We start from the raw sequence: 22,993 nt of genomic DNA, 5'->3' as shown, positions 1-22,993 counted from the left end.
GCAGCTACACTCTCACATCATCTCAGTTTCTACTCTGGCTTAATGAGCCTGCAGTGCCTTCTACAATCTGGGGAAATATTTCATTTAGTGGGACAACTACCTAGAAGTCTGGAAACAAGCTTTACTGATACCCTCTGTGGGTACCAAAGGCTTGCATATATTTCACACATTTCTTCTTGATAAACTAATATATTCAGTTTCAAATTTCAAGAACTTTTTCAGGCCTCAAACGAAAGTGGCAGAAATACACAAATCAGCATCCATGTTTCTTAGAAGCTACACAAAGAACATATTTGCCAGTCCATTGGCTTTGCCTACCTGGCTATATCATGAACAGAGGAAATGGATCCAGCAAGAAGTAGCCACAAAAACAACAGTTTTGTGGCACAAAAAGCCCAAGAAGTGCCACACAGTTATTCTGAGAAATAATTGTAGATATCTGCAACATGCCCCACCACTATGTTATGTAGATATTGTGCACTGCAAACAAATTAAAAAGCATCAAAACACCATCTAAAATAACCATGACTTCCATCTCTTCATCATTTTAGGCTGTTAAAATAAGTACCTGTGATATTATTATTGGTTTAGCAGTAAGTGTTCTGTAGTTTGTTAAAAGTATAACTGAAGAACAAACACTTAATGAAGTCAAAATCAAAAGCTGTATTCTCTCCTTTTCTGCATTATTTTTCAAACAAACTGAAATGTTTTGTTTTTTACAGAAGGGTGAATCTTTCCCACATTTATATTTAACATTTTCGGAGAAAGAATAGCCCTCACCTTTAGGAGTTTGCCCTCATTTCCCTATAATGTATTCATCACCACTCAGCACATCTGTCCTAGCAAATCCTATTTCCTGTTCTATTCATGAGGCTCAGCAACCTGGAGCTTTAATGATTGCTGCCACACTTTTCCCATGGCCTTCTCACCTCTCAGTCCCCCCTCCACCCCCCAAGTACCCAGCTCCCATTGTTTATCATCTGTTCTCCCCTGCTGCAAACTGCTGTCAGATGTTCACTTATCCCTAATCTTACTCACTGCCTTTGATATTCTTTCTAATCCAACAACCTGTCAACTGAGGGCATCAGCCCATGTCCAGACCAGCTGCTCTGTCACAGGCCTTAAGGTTCCCTCTCAGCTTCATATGCAACATTTGAAGGATTTTGACGGAGCATGCACAATGTGAAACAGATAATTAATGTTGTTTTGATCAGCCATCATGGCTTTCGTGTGACACTAGTTGACCACTAATGAAAAGTAAGCTTTAGTTTGTTTTAAGTTCAGTATTACTATATTAACAAGACCTTGGTCTATGTTTAAGAGACAACATGTTGAAAGCTAAGTTCTTGGAGATCAGGGAATGCTGCTTGATTTAGCTATAAATTATGCAGAAAGATTAATTCACACAAACATTTAAGTCAGATAGTTATTTTACATATTCTGTGGAATAAAAAATATAATGTCCCTGTTTGTGCTAAATCATCATTTTCTATATAGCGTTTTCAAAGCAAATAATTTAAAAACATACAAGTTGTGGCTGCAAAGTGTAAAAATGTGTATTCAATATAACTAGCCATTTACATGTAATTTCGTATCATTAAAACTGTGCTATACTCATCTAATATAAAGCATTAAAATCTGTTTTTCTGTCTTTACATTTTACACGATATTCCCACTTAGAGAAGATTTTATAACTTCCAGAACATTCAAATCCACTGTAAAGGTTTGTACACTACTGCTCATCATCTGTATTAAAATGTACACCATATGTATACCGCTACATGCTACGCTGCTTCAGATGACAGAATTTTTTGTACTGGGAAATAAGTAGCCATTTTTACTTTTTAATCTCAATTAAAAAATTACAGATATATATGGGTACATTTCTCCGAGCTCGCTCAATTTATATTAAAAAATCATGAGTTTAAACAAAAAACAAATTAGAGATTGTACAAAAAATGTGATGAGACTACTACTAGGAGTATACAAAACACCAGTCATTTTTTTTTACATAGCAATTGTAATAAAAATCTACACCAGATGTTGTAAAGCGGCTCGTTTTCTCTGGACCTGATTATTTCCATCCTGAGGCCTGTGTACTTGGGGACACACAGAAAAATTAATTCAAATTAACTAAAGGTATAAATTTAAAGTGGATTAGTTAAACCTCATTAAACTCCTGTGCTCACTCTCTTTTAGCATTCCAGTGGCCTTAATTTGGTTTAATTTGCAGTATGTCTACAGTACAGCCACTATAGTAGAACAGCTACAGCGCTGCAGGTGTGCCAACATATTTTAGATGTGTGTAGATGTTGTAGTGTAGCATAGTGTAGACCCTTCCTATGTTGACAGAAGGAATTTTTCCTTTCTATGTAGGCAATCCACCTCTCTGAGACGTGATAGCTAGGTTGACAAAAGACTTATTCTGTTGATTTAGCTGTGCCTACACCAGGCCTTAGGTCTACCAAACTATGGTGCTAAGGACACATTATTTTTCACAGCCCTGAGCAACATAGCTATGTCGGTCTAATTTTTAAGACTAGACCCAGCCTTAATTTGGAAGTGAATTAAGATAAACCCAATTAACAGCACTTTAATTTTGAATGAGAGTGTTACACAGGAGTTTAATGCAGTTTAACAAACCTATTTTGAATTCACACCTTTAGTTAATTTGGATAAATGTTTCTGCATGTACCCATTTAGACAAGCCCTTAGCAATCATTATTCTGAAGAGGAATAACCCCAGCCTAACCATAGCATACGGGTGAAATACATTTACTAGCACTCAACTGTGCAGTTATTTCACAGTTATTCTAAACTTTGGAGTCTGATTTGCATAAGTGCATGGCTGTTTTTCAATAACCAATATGCCAGTTCCTGTGCTCTGGCTACTAATGGCCTTTGGACATTAAATTAGAACGCCATTGTTTGCTTAATTAATTTATTTCTAAAATGTAGACATACTTGTAAAAATTATATGCAGAGAATGTATATTGCAGGCTTGGACCTGCATTACTGTAATTACTGGCACCTTTGCTACTGGCTTCAGTGAACGCAAAGTGAATTCCTGCTCTCTGATCAGCTGTTGCCCTCATAACTCTACACCCATATGTCCACAACAAACAATTCTACCTCAGTTTCTCATTGCCTTCCTAGCCTATTATTCCCGACAATCTCTCAACTCTCATGTCCCCTAAAGATCCTGGTTCCTGAGGAAGCCTAAGTTATCTCACTACACTCGTACAAGTACATTTATTTTTAATATTTTTATCATCTTTATAATTTGAGATTGCTGCTCCCTGTTTGTAGCTAAGTAACATGAAAAATGATTGTACTCCACTGTATGCAGATTGCAATCTCTTACATGTACAGGTTGTCTCTTCTTACTGTTCTGTAAAATGCCTACCATTCTCTTGGGTTTATACAACTAAACAGACACAACAGATGAAGTTCAGTTAATTTGTTTCATTAGGTTGCATACATGAAATCATTAGGAGCAAGATTCCCAATTTAAGATGATATTTACTGTTAAGAGTTTGTTAAAATTAATATAAAGACTATGCTTAACCTAAAATGCTGGAAATTTCTGTCACTGCTAACCAATCTCCCATTACCAACCATTACCTTCTAACTGTCTCTAAGCTATTTCACACTAGAAACAGGTGCAAGGCTGGCGGCCAAAGTGTGTTGAATGAAAATAAACCTTCATTACAGCACACACAAAAATACCTTGATGTTTCCCTTCTACTACTTCTCTGACTTTCCAAGTTTTCTTCATATCTTCCCTTCAGCAACTCCCAACTATATCCCATGCTAAAATTATTTTGAAATTTGAATAGCATTACATCAGAAGTCTTTGGCAGTGCCATGAATAGATCCAGGTCCCCTCACTTCTAGCCCCAATCCTGTGCCTTAACTTAAAGATCACTGTTCACCTAAAATGCAGTGTATTCTCATGCTGCTGTGAAAACTATAACTTCAAGGTTCCTTATGTTTATGCTGTCTTATTATTATTTTGCATGTAATAATATTATCATGAGTACTAGAAAAGGTGAAGGAATTCAGAAAAATTCTACAAAAGAAATAACACCATCATCCTTAATATGATTGCTTTGACAATTGACAAATGAACACTTCCTAATAGTGGAGTCTTGGAAGATTTAACAGACCAGTGCTACTTGTTTGAACAGATTACCTAAAATTCTGTTTATTATTTTTATAGCAACATTTTAAGTGTCAAACTAGAAAAGAATGTTATATGTTTACCCAAAAGCAGAATGAAGCTTCAGAAACCATTTTAGGCAGCTGGGAACACTCATGCTACTATATAAAAAATATTTCTAAATGTGGAATTAGTTGGTACAGTATAATAATAACAACATCTGCTTAGTGCTTTTCATCTTCAAAGTTCTCAGGCCATTAATTAGGCCCCAATCTTGCTTCCCCTGCATGGAGTTCCTTGCAGAACTGGGTCTTAATCCTCATATCCCAGTGAGATAGGTAAATCTTAAATCCTATTTTAAAGTGTGGAAACACAGAGACTAAGGGGCTTGCTCAAGGCCACGGAGAAAGTCAGAGTCAGATCTCTTCAAAATCAGGAATCCTCATTCACAGTCCACTGTTAAATTACCCCCAACTCCCTTGTTACATGGGGCATTTTCTGTTCACTACTCAATACACCATGGATTCAGATCCACAACATTGTCTTAAAAAACAGAATTTTAACAACTTTAAATGTTTTTATTCCCTTAAAAGTAAAAGAAAAGGCCACACATTAAGAAGATTTTTCCCATTTTCATTTCATTTTTATGTATTATATGTTTAACTCAGGAGTGAATAACTGGAAACATTAGTTAATCAATATAGAACCAAATGACAAAGCGAAACACTAAACCATCTGAAGCTCTGAAAACAGAGTAAAGCTCACGTAAGAATAATCAAAGTTTCTTGTTACAATTGATCCCCTTATGTGAGTAAACTAGATCCTAACCCGCAACTTAGAACAATTTTTCTGGTTTGTCATAGGAACATAAGAGCTGCCATACTGGGTCAGACCATAGTCCATCTTTCCTAATATCCTGTCTCTGACAGTGGCCCGCACCAGAACTTCAGGGGGAGCGTATAGAACAGGGCAATTATGGAGTGATTCACCTGTCTTCCATTCCCAACTTCTGGTAGTATGAGATTTAGGGTCACCCTGAGCATGAGGTTACATCCCAGATAGGGTGATCAGACAGCAAATGTGAAAAATCAGGACAAGGAGTGAGGGGGTAATAGGAGCCTATATAAGAAAAAGACCCAAAAATTAGGACTGTCCCTATAAAATCAGGACATCTAGTCACCCTAGTGCCAGACCATCTTGGCTAACAGCCACTGATAGACCTATCCTCCATGAAGTTTTGAGCTTATCTAGTTCTTTTTTTAATGCAGTTATACTCTTTGCCATCATAACATCTCATGGCAATGAGTTTGAATGTCAAGCACAGGCTTGTCCATATATACTAGAGAATTTAAAATTGCAGTTTATATTAGTCTAGCCTGTTCACTTCCAAAAGTTCCTTGACAGATCATATACTAAAAATTAAATGGTAGGAAGCAGTGATGACAGCTGTCTTGTCAAAACAGGCTTCTAAAACAAAGCCCGAGTCAGGGAGTTAGTGTATGAACCAGGATTAGAAGTCAAGAGATTCTGGCTCTCAGTCATGTGCTTAGCACACTAGACCACATCTCTCTCTGCAATGAAATCAAATCATAAGAAATATGTACTGAATAAAATGTACTATACTGAAGGGAATATAGTCCCCAAGGGAAACTCAATTTCTGAAACACATCAGGGCAACTTTCTGCATCAGATATTTTTGGCCTTGATTACACTATGAAAACAAGCAAGTTCAACAATGGCTTTTGAGCATGGCTGTGGCCCTACTGATTTAAAACTAAATGTGGTCCAGCCTTCATGGACAAGGCTATACCTGCAGGCTAAATTGTAATTTAAGTCATCTAGACCTCAAAATTAAGTTTAACCACTGTTGTCTGACTGATTGTTTTAGTTGTGGAGATATGACCAGAAAGAGTCATGAATTTACAATCGAATCTCCAGCCAAATACTGTAATCTTTAGATGGACCAATTAAAGATCACTAGTGATGTTCTGGAGGTACCTAGAGTTCATCAATATTTAAAGGTAATCCGTGATCAGAAACTTTAGTTATTTACAAGAATTTTTTTAATTTTCTATTTGTACAGGAAGACACTATTTGTGATATGCAGTTTCCAACTTCAAAATGTTCCCTCCTCCTCTGTCCATTTCTATTTGATCACGTCCTGCTTTTCCTTTTCCGACACTCCAACTCCTAATCTTAAATATATCTCCTCTACACATATACCTGCTCTTCATTCCTTAACGAGTGTCTCTAAGGCCACGTCTACACTACAGCATAAAATCGAAATTATTAAAACCGGTTTTATAAAACTGGTTTTATAAAATCGATTTTACGCGTGCACACTAGGGCACATTAATTCGGTGGTGTGCGTCCATGGTCCTAGGCTACCATCGATTTCCGGAGCGGTGCAGTCTGGGTAGCTCAGTAAAAGAATGAGACCAATAGCTTCGATTTCCGTCCACACTAACCCTAAATCAATATAGTAATATCGATTTTAGGGTTACTCCTCTCATTGGGGAGGAGTACAGAAATCGATTTTAAGAGCCCTTAAAATCGATTTAAAGTGCCTTGTAGTGTGGACGGGTACAGCATTAAATCGATTTAACGCTGTTTAAATCGATTTAACACTGTAGTGTGGACCAGGCCTAAGAGCAAGTCTTCACTACAAAATTAAGTCGACTTAAGTTATGTCAACGCACAGGCACCACAGTAAGCCCCTTCCACTGACTTAACTGTGTGGGGCACTGACAGCTGGAGCTCTGCCTGCCCTGGGGCCCACACAGACACTGTGTCACCCTAACTACATCAACCTAAATGCTATGCTTCTCACAGAGGTGGAGTTAATAGGTCAGTGTAGTGGGCAACTTACATCAGTGGAAACAACATAGTAGTATAGAGACTTACAGAGTTATGCCAACATAAGCTGCCTTACATTTGACGTAACTCCGTAGTGTAGGCCAGGCCTAAAAACGAACAAAAGAAAGGATAAAAGGGTGAAGTAGAATGAAGAGAAGTAGCTTGGCATTGCTAACTTCTGAAGGGACTGAGTTCTGCTGTATTTGCAACAGCCATGGAATTGCAATAAACTAATGGACTAGGTTAATACTGAGACTGGAGTGACCACCACAGTACATTTAATTAGAGAAAAAACTGTGTTTGTAAACCTATTTACAGAACAGATTCTGCAGGGAAAAACACAGTATGTATGTTACAGTAGCAGATACTAATCTAATTTTATCAGATGTACTCTTTATATTGCTGAGGGCTCTAATTCTCAGGGATCATTTGAAAGGTGGTTCATGTTTATATTGACATAATAAGGAAAAGGATTTCCTATTACACTTCCATTGCTTCCCACATACAGGTGCTGTAAAGTTGGCCATAGATGGCAGTTTCATAACTTTTGATGATCTAGACAATCATCCAACTTTACTCCAATTCCTGCAACAAAATGACTTTTTTACACGACATTACCCAAGAAGTGAGGTCCAAATTGATTAGTATTTAGTGAGACCTGCAAAGAAAATCAAGTTGCTGCAGACAGCAGTGTTTCAGCCCTAATCAGTATCAACCCAATGCCCAAGCACCGGCAATAGGGGGCACTATAATTCAGTCTTTCAGATGAGAAATAAAACCAAGGTTCTGAGTCTGACCACTGCATACATGACCACTTGCAGTCCTTTACAAAACCCAATGATACTTTTTGCAAGGGCAGGTGTATTTTGGCCTATTTCCAGTTTACAATGAAAGTATCAACTTTAATTTCAATCAGATATGGTATCTGCCTTCACTTCCAGTCCTAAACTATGATGTTTAACAGCGCACAGCAACCTACAACAGTTGCATTATACCCCAGAGGTGACCGTATTTCAGTGGTGGGTGGATCAAGTGGTTCCTGTTTACACAGCAAAAGTAAAGTGCTTGGGGATGAAAGATGCTGTATATAAGAGTAGATTCATATAAAAGACCATAATTAACATGCATTATAAGACTACTACTGCACTCTTCAGGACAATATCACTGCTGCCACATAAATACCACAAGCCATCACAATCCTGATAAACCTGCCTGAGAAGAAATTGTGATCATAGAAACAGAATATCAGGGTTGGAAGGGACCTCAGGAGGTCATCTAGTCCAACCCCCTGCTCAAAGCAGGACCAATCCCCAGACAGATTTTAACCTAGTTCCCTAAATGGCCCCCTCAAGGATTGAACTCACACCCCTGGGTTTAGCAGGCCAATGCGCAAACCACTCAGCTATCCCTCCCCCCTAAATGGGGGACACTCGTGCCTTGTTCAGCTATTAGGAACAACTAAAGTCACCTCTGCCAACGCTTTGTCGAGGTCATTCAGGTGTCAGTTATTGCCAACCTTCCCCCCCTCCTCCTGACTGGACACAGCTGGGAGAGCAACGAAAACCAGCGACAGAGCCCAGTGGGACCCTAGGGGCAGGGAAAGGTTTGGCAGACACCCGTGCGAACGGGCCGCTGGTGAGGACTCGGAGCCAGGGGGCTGGGAGGGGCTGGCAGGACAAGGGGGCAGGTCCGCGGGAGAACGCACCGTTCCGCCACGGGCCAGGCCGCACTTCCTGGCAGGGCAGCGCTCCGGCGCGCTCCTAGGCCCAGCTGTATCCCCGGACTCCCGCTCGCCGCGCCGCAGGAGCCGGGACTCACCTGCCGGTAGCGGAGCCGGTAGGGCCGCAGGTACTGAGAGGAAGCGCAGGGCGCCAGCGCCAGCTCCTCTATGGCCTCCATCTGCGGCAGGAGCGGCCCGGCCTTGCCTCGCCTCGCCGCGGGAACCGGGGCGTGACTGCGGGCAGCCTCCGGGCGCTCACCGCGGCCAGCAGAGTAGCGCGGCAGCTCCGCCAGAGGCAGGGAGTCAGCGCGGCATCGCGCGCAGCCCGCGCGCCAACCGTCCTCGGCTAAGGAGAGAGGAACCCCCCCCCCCCCAACCGCCCAGCTAGCGGGGAAGGGAGGGACATCACCCACCCCCAGCTGAGCGGGAACTGGACTCCCCCTCCCCCACAAGGCCGTCCAGCTAAGCGGGAAGGGGAGTTTTCTCTCACATTTCCCCACAGCCAGAGGGAACCGAAACCCCTCTCCCTGCCCCGAGTGCACCCAAGCACCTGTCTACATGTGGGGTTAGGTCAATGGCAAAAATCCCAGCCGCTTCTGGGGAGCCTGGATTTCAGCTGCTGTGTTTTCCAGGCCCCCTTCCGTCACTGGCTAGGGGCACGTCTGCATTATGGACACAAGCTGCTGCAGCGTAGACCAGTGGGCCTCAAACTTTTTTTTCCCACTGACTACTTGAAAATTGCTCAGGGTCTCGGCAGATCACTTAATGATCTTTCCAAATGCTTGTACCCTCAGCTAGCTATTGTAAAGCGCTTTGGATAGAAGTGCAATATTAAAAAAAAGAAACAATAATAAACTTTTTTGTTCTACAAATAAAAGCGCACAACTCATTTTAATGTCAGTAGTCTCACTTTTCTAATGCAATGGACGTACCCTCTTTCCCCTGCCATGGCAGCAGCCCAGAGCTGAAGGTGGGTTTCTCCCTCCGCAGCCCTGCATATCCCAAATTCCTCCAACCCCCTCGCTTCACTCCACTGCCCCCTATTCCCACCAAGGCCACCACGTCACCTTACAAGTGCAACTTCCCCAGAGTCCAGGCACCTAATTAGTGGAGCCACACCTGCATGGCTTCACTAATTAGATGGGTGGCCCTTTCTTCTCTCATGTGGCTGCCCAGCTGTGCACCTTAGAGGGAACTATCCACGACCACCTGAATGGAGCTTGCAGACCACTAGTCATCTATGGACCACAGTTTGAGAACCACTGGTATAGGCACTTCCTGTGTCACTGGAAGGGATTGTTCCGTGGATGTAAGACCTACATAGGCAATCCACCTCCCTGAGCAGCAGTAGCCTCCTCCCTAATTTGTTAGGTCAGTTTAGCTCCAGCATGCAGGGGTGAATTTTTCATACCTTTGAGTGATGCAGCTAGGTCTAATTAATTGTTAACTATAGATAAGTCCTCACATGAGTACTCCCACTGAAATGGCCTCATTTACTTAAAATAAAATGTGTTTGTGAGTATTTATGGGAAATGGGATCAGGCCACAAAGCTGTACCCCCGTACACTACATGTTGCCTTCTGAAAAATACATCTCCACCCAAAGATACAACGCCTCACCTTACAAACATCCCTTCAAAGCATACACATTCCCATGCACCACTGATTATGTGTCACAAAAAACAAAGATATATATCTCTTCACATTTTCCTTGGATATAATCTCCACGTCCCAGGCTATGCATAGATATGTAACATAGATAGACATTCTAACATAGATAGGTATCTTGATAATGAATCTATTAAAAATTGCTTCTGTCTCTTGCTTTCCTTAATCTCTGAACAGACTTTGAATATCCACATCCTATATGCAAAACAAGGATGTAGCAGAGACCATGGGGGGGGGGTTCAGTCTTATACTCTTATAGTTCACAAAATGTCATACTTATTTGTGAAGTAATTTTTTTAAATTGATATTAAATTTCAGAACTTAGTATTTTGATATACCAGCTTCATTTTGTCACCTTTATATAAAACTGTAGGCCCTGGTCTTGCAAAGACTAGCACACGTGTTGTGTTTAACTTTGCACACAGAGGCCAAGAAAAAGAAAGCTGAGAATCTCACAAAGTAACATGACTTCAGGAGCTGGAGCTTTAAGAAAAAACTCCACATATTGCAAGACTTGTGTTAAAATTGCTGCCTACTACTAGTACATTTATTGTACTTTAATTACAAGATTTATTGTGCAAAAAAATCCATTGCCAATTAGCCAGAAAGCTGCATCTTACAACTAAGTAAACTGTACATTTCATGTCTCTGACATATTTGCTTGAGCCTGCAATTAATTTTTGGGGGGATACAGGTGTCCTAAACAGAGCTTATTGCTTTTGTCGTGAAATACAATTACTTTAAATGTTTCCAACATCAAAGCCAAAAGTTATGTTTTAGCCAGTAAGAATGAATTATGCAAGTGACCTAAAGTCAACTGTATAATTTGCTAGTTTAGTTCAATGTCACAATCCACATAACCTACCTCGTTTATTATATATTTGCAAGTACAATACAGGCAGAAATATCTTGAATTCTTCACTGCAATGCAATGGTTAATATATACACATACAATCAACCAATAATAAATTCAAATCTTAATCTCCAATTTGTCAACTTTTTTATATCCTACAATGTTGTGATGGTGATTATGGAGTAATGACAAAACTTTATAAATAATACTACTTGGTACTTGTACTATTCAGTTATTTTATTTCACAGTATTTTATAAACAGAAACAAATTTTTTCCTTTACTGATATCTATTTTGTCTGAATTTTTCTTTCTAATTCTAAGCAGATATCATCGATCTTATGGCCTAGTTACTTTATAAGAGTGCCCCATATTTACTCACTATTTTTGTTATTGTGCATTGGACTTGTAAGCTATTTCAGTAATATCACCTCTAGTTCATGTTATTTTAATTTGTATACATATATTTATAAACATACTATCTGGAGCCTGCGTGACTTTTAAAAATAGCTTACACTGGGTGACTCTTGGTCCCCACTAAACTATATACCACCCTCAGATTCAACACCTGTTGGCAAAGCCCTGAGAAAAGAAAAGGGTCTTACACAATGCCTCTGAGGTCAACAGATGGGTTTCTGGTGCTTTGGGAATTATGGACTTATGGTTCATTTACAAGACTAGGAGTCAGGAGAGCTGGATTATTACACTCCTAGTTCTGTCTCAGTCTTGGGGCAGATCCTGAGCTGATGTACATGGTCATAGCGCCATTTACCTCAATGGCACTATGACAATTTTACCAACTAAGGGTCTCCCACCTCGTATGAATTTTGGACAGAATTTAGGGTCCAGTTCTATTCTGATTGAATCAGTGGCAAAATTCCCATTGACTTCAATGATGCAGTGAAATATCTCTCAGCCTCAATTTGTTCATGTATAAAATGTAGATAATAAACATTGCCTACAGTATACGGCTGTTGTGAGGCTAAATGTGTTAATATTTATAAAGTGATTAGGATTCTTTAAATGGAATATGAGCAAAAATATTATAATTGCATTTGTACTTGCTTGAAGCTATTTAATTAAAAATATTTTGTGAACATTGAGTAATCTGTTTTGGAATAAAAAAACTGTCACAATATTGCAAAAACTAAAATATCTTCATATTCACTGAAGTGTAAAAGGCAAGGTAATAAAATTTCATTATTATTAAATATAAAATACCTTGTTGCAGTATTTGCTGCATGTGAAATGGAAGTAACATAAACATCAATCTTCTCTAGTAGAAGAATAAACGGAAGTTTTGTTAGATTCATAGATTCCAAAGTCAGAAGGGACCATTGTGATTATCTAGTCTGACTTCACTATTCCCATCTACCAAAAAACATTCTTATTAATCATCTTTCTCATGGTTTTTTTTAAATAGATCATCATTAGATTTGAAGGTCACTAGTCTTACCAGGAGTTTGGCTATCAATACACAACAGAAGGCTAGGATCTCTTTCATGTTTTTGATACTCCCAATACTGATTTAACAGCATTAGGTTTTTGAACAACAGAAGCTCACAATTTGTCATAGTTATTATCTCTGTGATTTATATTCACTTTCCATACAACCCTAAGGCAGATGTCTGTGTGCAGAACTATTCGGCAATCACCACATAACTCAAACTATTTTGTCAATATATTGATTGCACTAGGACAATATTCTGATATGCCAGCCATCTGTTTATTTTTGCCTTCTAATCTAATACCTTTTTGTTACATCATCTACAAAGTTTATTGCCATCTCATATAATAGTAAGAACCTTACCAATATGATTAAAATGACAGGAGTCTTTGCTATCATAAAATTTACTTAGTGATAAATTATTTACCTTTTATATTACGAGCAGTTACCGTCAATTCTAATAAAATCTTAATATTTTGTCACTCATATTATGGGCCTGAATAGTATTATATTTTAAAATATGTATGTTGTAATGAATATTATTAGTTGATTTTCTTGGATTATATGATTTGAAAAACATCGGTTAAATTAATCCCTGTCATAACTCCATTTGCATAGATGGAATTACACCAGACATGAATTTGTCCCTACGTATCCTTTTGGTCAAAATAATCTTCAGATCATTCAAAATTCCAGTGAACTGTAACTAATACTTTTATTTTAAAATTATTTCAATTTTTCAAGCCCAGTTGGAATATAAACACAGTTCCAATGTGCAGTAAGTTTACAGTAACACTGTTTACTTATATTAAAAGGTATAGAGCATCTGAATCTGTTAAGCAAATCAGATTACTCTGCGACATAAACATTCTGATCCCACTTTACATTTGTTTTGTTTTGTTTTAGAAAGATATCATTGTGTATAACGGATTGCTCATACCATTCTCAGTGCTGTACAGGAAGCTTTTAGAATTTAAAATTTTAAAATATGTATTTATGACCTGTGATACTTCATAGACCAACTTCTGCAAACACACATGTTCCTCACTTTGAGCAGGAGGCATTGAAGTAAATCATCTTTGATAATAAATGGAAGTTGAATGGGAAATATATTTGAGAAAATTCTCATTGAAAAAGCCATATGTTTTCTGGGGTTGTGGAATTGCTGTTGTAATCCAAAGAAAAGGAACTCTTCTGATAATGAAAGGGGTTTACAATGTTCTTTGTGAAGGTACTAGCTGAGCTAAGGATCTAATGAATAGAGAGTGAGTAACAGACCCTTACATAACATGCTCAGAGTTATCATTATGTAGTCTGAAATCTGAGTGAGAAAATTAACAGAAAAATTTATGCAGTGTAGAAGAGCTCAGTGTGGCTCAAAAGTTTGTCTCTCTCACCAACAGAAGTTGGTCCCATAAAAGATATTACCCCACCCATCTTGTCTCTACAAAAAAATATGACATGAATGGCAGAACTGGTACAGAGCAGCTGGGCTTAGATTTCATTAAGCTTCTTCATTAAGGGCCAGATTGAGCCTTTGGGCTCAGACATGGGTAGAACCTGGCATGTAAAAGTCTCTAGCCCAGAAGCAGTCCACGGTTTTGTGGACAAAAGTCAGCTTTTGTCACCAAAACAGTGGGGGTGTATGCACTGCACTGCTCCTCATGCCGATTTAACTTTCCTGCTACACTGACATAATAAAACCACCTTGAGTAGAGGAATAGAACTTTTTTGCTATGAAGTTAGAGTGACACCATCTCAGTGTAAACACTGCTTGCTTATGTTGCCCTAATTGGCTCCAGGAGGTGTCCCACAGTGCCCATCTTGACCACTCTGGTCAGCGGTTTCAACTCTGCTGCCCTGCAGCCAGGTACACAAGCATACACCCCTCCCTCTTTAAAGCCCTGGGAATTTTTGAAATTCCACTTCCTGTTTGCTCAGCATTGATATAGCATCTTCCCAACTGACCATGTCGGCTTTCCGCAGCAAACATGCTCCTGCCTAGACTACACTGGAATTGTTGGATCTGCTGGGTCTGTGAGGAGAGGAGGCTGTGCAGTTGCAGCTCTGCTCCAGCCGTAGGAATTTTTATACCTATGAGCAGCTTGCTCATGGCATGGAGGAGAAGAGGCAGGAAAGGGACATTTAGCAGTGTTGAGCTAAGCTCAAGGAGTTGAGGCAGGCACACCAAAAAGCAAGGGAGGTCACCCATCGCCCTGGTGTGGCACCGAAGATATGCCACTTCTACAAGGAGCTGCATGCCATCTTTGGCAGCGACTCCACCTCCACCACCAAGATACTTCAGGGGGCCTGGATGCTGTGGCCAGTGAAGTCAACCCTAAGGATGAAGTGGTGAACAAGGAAGTGGGATTGGAGGAGGATATGGGACAGGCAACAGGGTCATGTGGTGACATGGTAAGCCAGGACCTCTTTTTGACTCCAGAGGGGTCTAGCCAGTCCCAGTACTTGGGTTCTGGCATGCCTGAAGCAGGAGAGGGGAGCTCGGGAAAGTACTCATTTTGCTTTGATACTGCAGGGAGACATGAGGTATCCGTCTCCTTTATTTTGTTACATGGTACAAGTGGGAGAAGGGATAGAAATTAACAACAGTGGGACAGAGTCACAGTTCATCTCCTAGTCCCACATCTTCCTTGGAGGATGGGAAGGGGGAATTAACTTGCTGCAGGCTTTAAAGGGATGATGTTTACTTTCCCACCAATGTTGTGCTTGGCTAGCTACTTTGACCAGCAAGTTGCAGGGGGTCAGGGAACCAAAGCTATACCTCACTACCCACCTACTTGCTGACAGGGGAGAGTATCCTGGGACAATGGGCTGCACACAGTACCAGACCTAGACTCAAGAACCTAGTAGGCCAAGAATGGAGATGGAAGTGAGTTTCACTTTCCCATATGTGAGTAAAACACACTATCTAGTCGTGATTAATAAAATGCTATGAGACTGTAAGTATCAATGTGCATATACAGTAAAAGCTTTGTTATCCGACATGTTGGGAGAATAGTGGGTGCTGGTTAGTCAAAAATTCTGGTTAACTAAGAGTTATACTTACCAATGGAATACCAATTTTCAGAGAATTAGAATATAATAAAATAAATAATGTATAAAATAGTATACAGGTACTCACCAATCCAGTAGTAGTACTGCACTGCAGAGTGGTTGGTTTCTTGAAGCACTTAGGTGTATACAGGTAAAGTTTTCTATACAGTAAGTTATCACTATAGGCAGCGCATGGCATACACCCAGATCACTAAAAATACACTGACACTAAAACTATGCTGAACATAATTTAATCTTTCTTTGATAATTCAAAGGGCACTTCAGGATCTTGCAGTGCCTCTGGATCATCATTATCAACATCAATTATTATGGTCGATGTAGAAGGTGTAGGAGATTGGGCTGAATCTATAATGACCCCATGACACACCCTGGGAGCTGCTTTTTTGAATAAATCCCTGATATCAGCTTGCTTACTTGTCTTCTGCTTCTTTTATATCAAAGTAGAGTGCAGAATGTGCAATTGCATAACCTCCTGGGCAGTATACTAGTCCCGGTTACTAGACTGAAGATTTGTATTCAGAGATATCAGAAATGCAGGTTAATAGAGCTTTCTGGTTGATAAAGTGCCAGATAAAACAGCTTTTACCGTACCTCTTCAGTTTTAAAATACCATCTCTAAGGTGGGCATATTCAGCCTGAGGGGAGGAGTAAGTGATGTGGACATTTCCAGCCACTACAAGACCCCTTTGCCTGCTCTGAACCAATGTTGAAAGGCTTTGTAGGCAAGTGAATCCATTTAGCCAGCTCTTGGCTGGAAGAAAAGGCCTTTCAGATGGAAGTCCAGGGAAAAATAAAGGAAAAAAATGGATTGATCCTGAAGGACTTGCACCTGAACTCCCAAAATGCCATCGATACAACAGCAGACATATTGATCCTAGGTTAGAATAACTACTAGATTTAGCCCTCACCAGAGTGCCTTAGTTACTATATATATAGTAACTCTCCAAAGAGCTCAGCATCACAAGCACCTCTGTCATGTGGTCAGTAACATTTCTTTAAACAGCAGAATAATCACAAGTAAACTTTGAGAGTGGTGTAGCATATTAGTCTATGTAGAATATGCACTTGAGCTCCTGAATTCTAATCCCAACTTCTTCCGTGGCCTTGACCAAGTCATTTGACTTCTTTAGGGAACTGATGGGCAGGATTCCCTGGGAGGCTAATATGAGGGGCAAAGGAGTCCAGGAAAGCTGGCTGTATTTTAAAGAAGCCTTATTGAGGGCTCAGGAACAAATCATCCTGATGTGCAGAAAGAATAGCAAATATGGCAAGCGACCAGCTTCGCTTAACAGTGAAATGTTCGGTGAACTTAAACACAGAAAGGAAGTTTACAGGAAGTGGGAACTTGGTCAGATGACTAGGGAGGAGTTTAAGAATATTGCTCAAACATGCAGGGGTGTAATCAGGAAGGCCAAAACACAACTGGAGTTGCAGTTAGCAAGGGATATGAAGGTTAACCAGAAGGTTTCTACGGGTATGTTAGCAACAAGAAAAAGGTCATGGAAAGTATAGGACCCTTACTGAATGGGGGAGGCAACCTAGTGACAGTTGATATGGAAAAAGCTGAAGTACTCAATGCTTTTTTTTGCCTCTGTCTTCACAGACAAGATCAGCTTCCACACTGCTGTCCTGGGCAACATGGGCAGTATGGGGAGGAGGTGAGCAGCCCGCAGTGGTGAAAGAACAGGTTAAGGACTATTTAGAAAAGCTGGACATGCACACGTCCATAGGACCAGATCTAATGCATCCGAGGGTGCTGAGGGAATTGGCTGATGTGATTGCAAAGCCATTAGCCATTATCTTTGAAAACTCATGGTGATCGGGGGAGGTCCCGGATGATTGGGAAAAGACAAATATAGTGCTTATCTTTAAAAAGGGAAGAAGGAGAATCCAGGGAACTACAGACCGGTCAGCCTCACCTCAGCCTATGGAAAAATCACGGAGCAGGTCCTCAAGGAAATCATTTTGAAGCACTTAGCAGAAAGGAAGGTGATCAGGAACAATCAACATAGATTCACCAAGGGCAAGTCATGCCTGACCAACCTGATTGCCTTCTATGATGAGACAACTGGTTCTGTGAATATGGGGAAAGCAGTGGACGTGATATATCTTGACTTTAGCAAAGCTTTTGATACGGTCTCCCACAGTATTCTTGCCAGCAAGTTAAAAAAAGTATGGACTGGATGAATGGACTATAAGGTGGATGGAAAGCTGGCTGGATTGTCAGGCTCAACGGGTAGTGATCAACCACTTGATGTCTAGCTGGCAGCCAGTATCAAGCAGAGTGCCCCAGGGGTCGATTCTGGTGCCGGTTTTGTTCAACATCTTTATTAATGATCTGGATGATGGGATGGATTGCACCCTCAGCAAGTTTGTGGATGATGCTAAGCTGGTGGGAGAGGTAGATACTCTGGAGGGTAGGGACAGGGTCCAGAGTGACCTAGACAAATTGGACCAAAAGAAATCTCATGAGGTTCAAGAAGGACAAGTGCAGAGTCCTGCACTTTGGAAGGAAGAATCCCATGCACCGCTACAGGCTGGGGACTGACTGGCTAAGCAGCAGTTCTGCAGAAAAGGACCTGGGGATTACAGTGGACGAGAAGCTGGATATGAGTCAGCAATGTGCCCTTGTTGCCAAGAAGGCTAACGGCATATTAGGCTGCATTAGTAGGAGCATTGCCAGCAGATCAAGGGAAGTGATTATTCCCCTCTGTTCGGCACTGTTGAGGCCACATCTGGAGTATTGCATCCAGTTTTGGTCCCCGCACTGCAGAAGGGATGTGGACAAATTGGAGACAGTCCAGCGGAGGGCAACAAAAATTATCAGGGGGCTTAGGGACATGACTTACAAGGAGAGGCTGAGGGAACTGGGGTTGTTTAGTCTGCAGAAGAGAAGAATGAGGGGGGATTTGATAGCAGCTTTCAACTACCTGAAAGGGGGTTCCAAAGAGGATGGAGCTAGACTGTTCTCAGTGGTGGCAGATGACAGAACAAGGGGCAATGGTCTCAAATTGCAGGGGGGAGGTCTAGGTTGGATATTAGGAAACACTATTTCAGTAGGAGGGTAGTGAAACACTGGAATGGGTTACCTAGGGAGGTGGTGGAATCTCCATCCTTAGAAGTTTTTAAGGATGATTTAGTTGGCATTGGTTCTGCTTTGAGCAGGGGGTTGGACTAGATGACCTCCTGAGGTCTCTTCCAACCCTAATATTCTATGATTCTATGATATACCCAGTCCTAAGAGATACTGAGCTTCCTTTAACTCCCATTAGTATGAATATCTTGCAGGACAGGACATTTAGCCATCCAGTTTCCCCATCTGTAAATGTATGCCTTAGTTTTCAGTTTGCACAAGCTACACCATGAATTGTTGACATGATTGCGAAATACGTACTCTGTGTCATCCGACGGTATGTTTCATTGTTAATCCTATTCCCAAAAATGTGTTCAGGAAGGGGTCAGAATGGACAGGTTGCCATTTCCAGTAAGAGCTACATTTCTTTTGTTATCGTGTTTAAAAACAAAGCATATGTATTATATGCTACACTCCTGCCCATTTCACATTTTACTTTTTAACTGTTGCCATAGCTGCTTTCCCCAAAAGTTCTTTAATTTCCTAGGCCTACTAATTAAAAAAAGCAAAAAGAAATAGGACAGACTGTGGGACTATTGTGTATATGTAGGAGCTACCGATTTGTTACCCAGCTTTTTAGTCCCAGTGCAGGAAAATATCCCACTGAAATTGAGAGGAGTTTTGCCCACATAAGTCCTTAAGGGTCAAATAATTGAGTGATGTGACTGCATTAAAAACAAGTAGGCGATGAAAGAGGGGTGCATGAGCATATTTGTTCTTGAGGGTATATCAGCAAGATAGGACCAACTGGGAGGAGAGGAAAGGACGTGCTGCTCTCCTAGTAGTTGCACCTCTGGAACCACGGGACTTAAGAGGGACTTCAGAGGCACACTTGACACTCACCCTCTTGCAAAACATGGTGTACGCTCTATTGATGCCATGTACACCCCATTTGTTGCCAGAAATACATCTAAACAATATTATTCTTTTGGTTAAGCCCAGAGTGTGCAATTTCAGCAGGGACTAAGCTGTTGCCCCATCCCACTTTTTGAGCAAGGGCTCTGCATACCGTTGCTCTGCAGAGGGTCTGGCTGCATCATTATAAGAAGTGTTTGTTTTATGGCTGTTTGTTTTGGGATATAATGGGTCTTGCTGCTGGGGAATGTTTCCCGCGCGAGCCTGGCGCTAGACACCCTGCTGCCTCTGCCCTCCTCCCGCCTCTGGCAGCTGCAGGGTCTGAGTACACCCGCCCATCTGCACCTGCCTGTGTGACTGCAGTGAGTCAGTGCAGCCCTCTGCTGTCTGCCTCAGCCCATTTACTCAGGCAGCAGCCTGATGTTTACCTTGGACACAGAAGAATGTCCCTTGCTGCGCACTGCTTCCCTCTTCTTGCTGCAGCTTAGCAAAGTGCCTGAGCTGCCCATTTCATTCATGCACAATCACATTTTAACTGCAGCCTTTTTGTTAGTTTTTAACTCTAAGGGTGAAATAGGGTCTCACTTGCTGTTGTCTCACTTGGCTGGCAGGCAAGCAATGACATATGACCGCCATGTCACTGTAAGTGCGGCTAACTCTGGTGATTTCATCTGGTGATTTTTCTTAAAGCCTCAGCTCCTGGAGTTATATGATTTTAGAAAGAAAGTACGTTTCTAACCCATATGGTTGTGGAGAAAAGCTGGAAAACATAATCCCTAAAAGATCAAACAACAGAAGGTGAATAAAAAGGCTAAGAACAATATATATTTTTAAAATCTCATGATTCTGGGTGGTCCTGGGTCAGGATTCCTGAGTCATGATTTTTGAACTCTTGGAGCTGGTATTCTTGAAGCATCTCACTGTGTTTGGGGCCTTCCATGCATAACAAGAGGCATCTGCCAGAATAGCTTTCTGTGAATCAAACACAATTTCTTTCCCTAGCTTATTTCAATAAAGGTGCTACTCTAAAGCTTGCTTACTGAAGTTTACCCCTTAGGCTACTGTTGAAAAGCAAGCCCAAAGCTGCCAATACCTAGATTTTAATTATTATTCTGTTCTGGGGCGTAACCACCTTGGTTATATCTGTAAAACTCAGGAATCATGCTTACGCAATTCCTCTGGCATTGTAAATAGAAACCTGGAGCATCTTGGATTTGTTTTAGTGGTGGATTTGGTGATTTTTTAAAATTTTTATTTTAGTTTGTAATACCTGTTCCTTTCCCATTACAAAGTACACAATCAGAAGTCAGCATTACAGCACATACCATTATAATCCAACAATTTCATAGGTGCCCAGGCCTGCTTACATTAGTCACATGGTTAGTCCCAATCAGAAGAGTTCAGCAGGACTACTCGTGTCAATATTTGCAGAATCAGGTTCATAGGAACTGGACGCTTGAGTAAGGCAGGTAGTATGTGTGGTCTTTGTCATGTATAACATGTTGAGCTGTGCCTGCTTTAGCTAGAAGAATATTGCAGCCTGATTTTATTTTTATATTTGAGCAGTTTAAATTCAAAGGATTTAGTCAGCATAGTCAAAATGTGCCTTTTTTAAATAAGAAAAGACTGTTTAGTTCCCAGTCCTGCATACGCAGGATTTATGCATACGCTTAATCTCCAGCATGAGTAGTGTCCTGCTGATTTCAATACATAAAGTTGTACTACTCAGATACATAAAGTTAAGCAAATATCTTTGCAGTATAGAGGCCTTAATATGTCCATCAGCCCATTGGGGATGGGGGCTGATGAAAAACTGATCACTATAGTGCATATCATCATTAAAATCCTTACACCAAATGAGTTAAGAAAGAAGAAACTAAAAGCCATGCAATATAAAAATAAATATTTGCATGATTACAAATAAAATTCAGTTCTGCTCAAATTTGTTAGAAAAAAGGTCCTCAAAATAAATATATATTTCAAACAATCAATCAGATCATTTACAAGAAATTATTTCATAATACAGTATGACAAATTATTATTTGATACAACCTAGCTATAGGGAGGGGAAATAAAAGAAGCAAAACCTTATTGCTGTATTTATCATGGCTACGTTTTCTTGCTTTTTAGGGAATGAGCAAAAACATAGCTTGTGAAAAACTACGAAGCAATATGCATGTAGAATTCAGATGCTGTTTTAATTATTTTAATGACTATCCAGCAAATGTAGCCTGCAGCTATCAGAAGAAAACGGTTACATGGAAGACTTCTATTTTTCAACAAACTCCTGAGAGAGAAAAGAAAAAGATAAGAACAGTCCGTTTTTTTTTTTATTTTGTATTACAGCTAGAGGCTATAGAGGAATTAGGATCACTGTACTGGGACCTGTTCATCACAGGTTAAAAGATGGTTTCTCCCCGTTAAGAGATTACAGTCTAATTCAGACAAAGGTACAAGAGAATGTAACACACAGTAAGAAGGAAAAGACAGCAGTGTCTGTATCCTAGGGTTGCCAACTTTTTAATCTCACAAAACCGAACTCTCCTGCCCTGCCCCTTCTAAGAGGCCCTTCCCACCACTCACTCCATCCCCCCTCCCACCGTCGCTCGCTCACTCCCACCCTCACTCACTTTTACTGGGCTGGGGCAGGAGGTTAGGGTGCAAGAGGCGATGAGGGCTCTGGCTGGGGGTATGGGCTTTGGGGTACGGCCAGAAATTAGGGGTTCAGGGTGCAGGAGGGGGCTCTGTTCTGGAGCAGGGAGATGGAGTGCAGGAGGGGGTGCGGGCTCTGAAGTGGAGCCAGGGATGAGGGGTTTGGGCTGCAGGAGGAGACTCCAGGCTGGGACCGAGGGATTCGGAGTGTGGGAGTGGCTCAGGGCTGGGAGTGCAGGGTGCAGGCTCCAGGAGGGGGATCAGGGCTGGGGCACAGATGCGGTCTCTAGGAGGGAGTTAGGATGCAGAAGGGGGTTTCGACCTGGGACAGGGGGTTGGAGTGTGGGAGGGCGATCAGGGCATGGGCTTCAGCCAGATGGTGCTTACCTCAGGCAGCTCCTGGCTGGCAGCACAGTAGGGCTAAGGCAGGTCCCTACCTGCCCTGGCTCCACACAGCTCCCAGCATGTCCTTGTGGTCCCTAGGCAGAGGGGCCATGGGGCTACTCACGCTGCCCATAAGTGCCCCTGCAGCTCCCGTTGGCCATGGTTCCCAGGGTCGGGATTGCTGGCTGACC

General features: G+C 41.2%; 1 protein-coding gene across 4 annotated transcripts in view; it reads right to left on the bottom strand.

Annotated features, from left to right (window-relative positions):
• Nucleotides 1-9,550, bottom strand: part of NUDT14 (nudix hydrolase 14) — an 81,819-nt gene extending 72,269 nt beyond the window's left edge. Inside the window, exon 1 of one of the 4 annotated variants that reach the window (XM_030558593.1) lies at nt 8,837-9,550. In XM_030558593.1, the coding sequence (XP_030414453.1) occupies nt 8,837-8,917 (81 nt within the window). In that variant the 5' untranslated portion in view covers nt 8,918-9,550. Of the gene's footprint in view, nt 1-8,486; nt 8,595-8,836 lie in introns of those variants that run through there. The other 3 variants (XM_030558595.1, XM_030558596.1, XM_030558598.1) reach the window with 3 other exon arrangements.
• Between the last annotated feature and the right edge of the window lie 13,443 nt (nt 9,551-22,993).

The sequence above is a fragment of the Gopherus evgoodei genome, chromosome 4 (genome assembly GCF_007399415.2).
Source record: "Gopherus evgoodei ecotype Sinaloan lineage chromosome 4, rGopEvg1_v1.p, whole genome shotgun sequence".
Classification (NCBI taxonomy): Eukaryota; Metazoa; Chordata; order Testudines; family Testudinidae; genus Gopherus; species Gopherus evgoodei.
Note: the sequence above shows the minus strand (reverse complement) of the source record. Positions and strands in the feature narration are given on the sequence as shown.